Genomic DNA, 2,523 nt, shown 5'->3' on the forward strand with positions numbered 1-2,523 from the left:
ACACACACACACACACACACACACACACACACACACACACACATAGACAAAAGAGGTGAAGCAAAGAGATCAGCTGGGACTCAACGTCACAACTATTAAGCTGAGCAAACAACGTTTAGAATATGAACATGCTGTTAGTCGTTACCTGTTTCTTGTTAATTAGAACAATTAAACATTACAACAGAATCACATCTGGGATCTTATTTTTTTTTAGATTTGAACCCCAGTGTTTACAACCCTGTGAGCAGAGACAACATTGTAGATATTGAATAAAAAACAAACTGAAGTTAAATAAAAGGTCTGATGGATGTTTTGAAGATTCCCTTCAGTCTGTGAGGAAACACTCTACATGTCTGACATCACCGACATCACAGACTGAGTGCTGATACAAAAAAGGTTCATTTTAGGAATTTGTGATCAGATTGTGTTGCACTGAAGTTGTCCTTAAAACTGATTAAATAAATTACAGTCATGTTTCACAACAACAAAGTTCTAATAAAAAAGACAGGCCCAGGGAAGCACTGAAAATCACCAAGGTGAAAAATGTATAAGAAAAAACCCTAAAATATCTTCAAAACAGCAGATTTTTTTAAAGACACAAATAGTTTTAGACTAATTTGTTTTTGTTTGTTTTCAACCTATTGAAGAACATGTATGACTACATATAAAAGAAGGTATAGTGATGAATTTAAAACAAAGTTTTTTTTTTCTTTATTGACAGTGCTGCATCAAAATGAATAATAAATGACAAATATTTGTCACTGGTTGTCAGAGACTAATTATTATTTTTGATTTAATACCATGCCAGAATTACATGTTTAGGCCATACCAGTTTAAAAGCAGTGAAGGTTTTTCATTTATGAATTACTGGAACCTTATTGTGAAGACACTGATGTGTCGTTAATAGTTGTCCAAACGATCACATTTTTATCTTCATCCATGATGAAACTTTGGGTAAATGTTCCACAAAGCTTCCACAGGTTTATTTGTGTTCATGTTTAGAAATTTAGAACATGAACTCTGCTGCAGCAGCAGGTTTCTTACAAAATATTTTTATTTTCAAAAACAAACTCATTTCTGAACCATCAATACTAAAGTGTGGTGAATATTGGACTTTATAGGTGTCATGTTAAAGAAAACTGTTTTAGAAAACTTGTGCAAACAAACTTATGAAAATGATGTCCAACAATAAAGACGTTTAAACTGAAAATAGAATCAAATAATCAACTGGAAGGTTCTTTTGGATGGATGCTTAATTGAATGCTATTGATTAGATTGAAGTGTGACAGGGCAAGTTATATCACTAAAGTCAGCTTCTACTTCACTCTAAACTCTATCAAAGATACAAGCCCAAAAGGAAGCAGGTTTTAGATGCTGATCCATTTTTGAATAGTTACAAACTGTATTTATAGATTTAAATAAAAAAAATCATTCAGATTCAGTGTTCACCCACTTTTCAGGAGGGATGATAAAAACATTTTCAAAAACTTGACAAAAACTCCCCAAAACCTGCAAGTTTGACTTTGTTGAATTCACGTAGCTCCATTTCAGTTCACTACCTTGAAATCAGGTAAAAAACAATCAAAAGAATACCCCACACATCCTTTAGCAGAGGTTTTGGTTTTCTTTGATGAGGTTTTTGTCAGAAGTTTATCTTTTCCTCCTGCTACACCCAACCCACCTTCTCAGCCGGCTCCCCCGGCTTACGGTTCCCCTCCCTTCCACGGAGGCTCTTGGCAGAGATGGCGCTCTCTGAGGTCTGCATGATGAGCTGGGTGGCCAGGAACTGCTGCACGTGCTCCAGGACGTCCCGCTGCATCTCCAGCGCCATGTGGTACACGTCGTGGTCTGACGAGTTGTACATGATGGCGTTCTGAAACATGAGCATGATGTCACGCTGGAACTCCGCCGTGGTCCGGATCACGCCGGACTCTATGTTCTTCTTTATTGCTGAGAGGTCCATTGGTCTGGAGAAGGACAGGTGGGGTGGGGGGTTGGTAAAGCAGAGGGGGTAGATTTATTTTCAGGCTTGCTTTGTTGTATCTGATGTTAACTGTACAAATGAGTCTTGATCTGTCATAAAAGCTCGAAATACAATTTGTAGTTTCAAGAGTTCCTGAATGTTGTTCTTTTTTCTGTCTTTGAATTCAGGTTGACTCTTCAGTCCTTTTCTGTCTAGTATTTGTCTACATCAGGGGTTCTTAACCTTTTTCACCTCGGAGCCCAATTTGTTGAACACAAAGTGACACGAGGCCCAGTTAGACATTACCAGTGTATGGATAAAAATGATAATTATTCTAAATCTTGTTTTAATTTTTATTGTATTTACATCACCATTTTACAACTAAACTATCACAACATAACTAAATTAAATACACTTACAGTTTAAAAGTAAAACTCCTGTTAAATAATCACAAGACGTGATTATGACAAACATTTTTTATATTGTAACCTGCCCATAACAAACATTTGAAAAAATACAAAGGTCAGTCCACAGACCACTCAGGCTTATCAGCATAAAAA

The 2,523-nt window shown here is 36.3% G+C and overlaps 1 protein-coding gene across 1 annotated transcript in view; it reads right to left on the minus strand.

The window, feature by feature from the left end:
* brd8b (bromodomain containing 8b) overlaps window positions 1-2,523 on the minus strand; it is a 38,400-nt gene that overhangs the window by 5,333 nt on the left and 30,544 nt on the right. The window contains exon 17 of the mRNA XM_014031457.1: window positions 1,682-1,967. Within this exon, the coding sequence (XP_013886911.1) occupies window positions 1,682-1,967 (286 nt within the window). The remainder of the gene's footprint in view (window positions 1-1,681; window positions 1,968-2,523) is intronic.

Source organism: Austrofundulus limnaeus, unplaced genomic scaffold (genome assembly GCF_001266775.1).
Source record: "Austrofundulus limnaeus strain Quisiro unplaced genomic scaffold, Austrofundulus_limnaeus-1.0 Scaffold1255, whole genome shotgun sequence".
Lineage (NCBI taxonomy): Eukaryota > Metazoa > Chordata > Actinopteri > Cyprinodontiformes > Rivulidae > Austrofundulus > Austrofundulus limnaeus.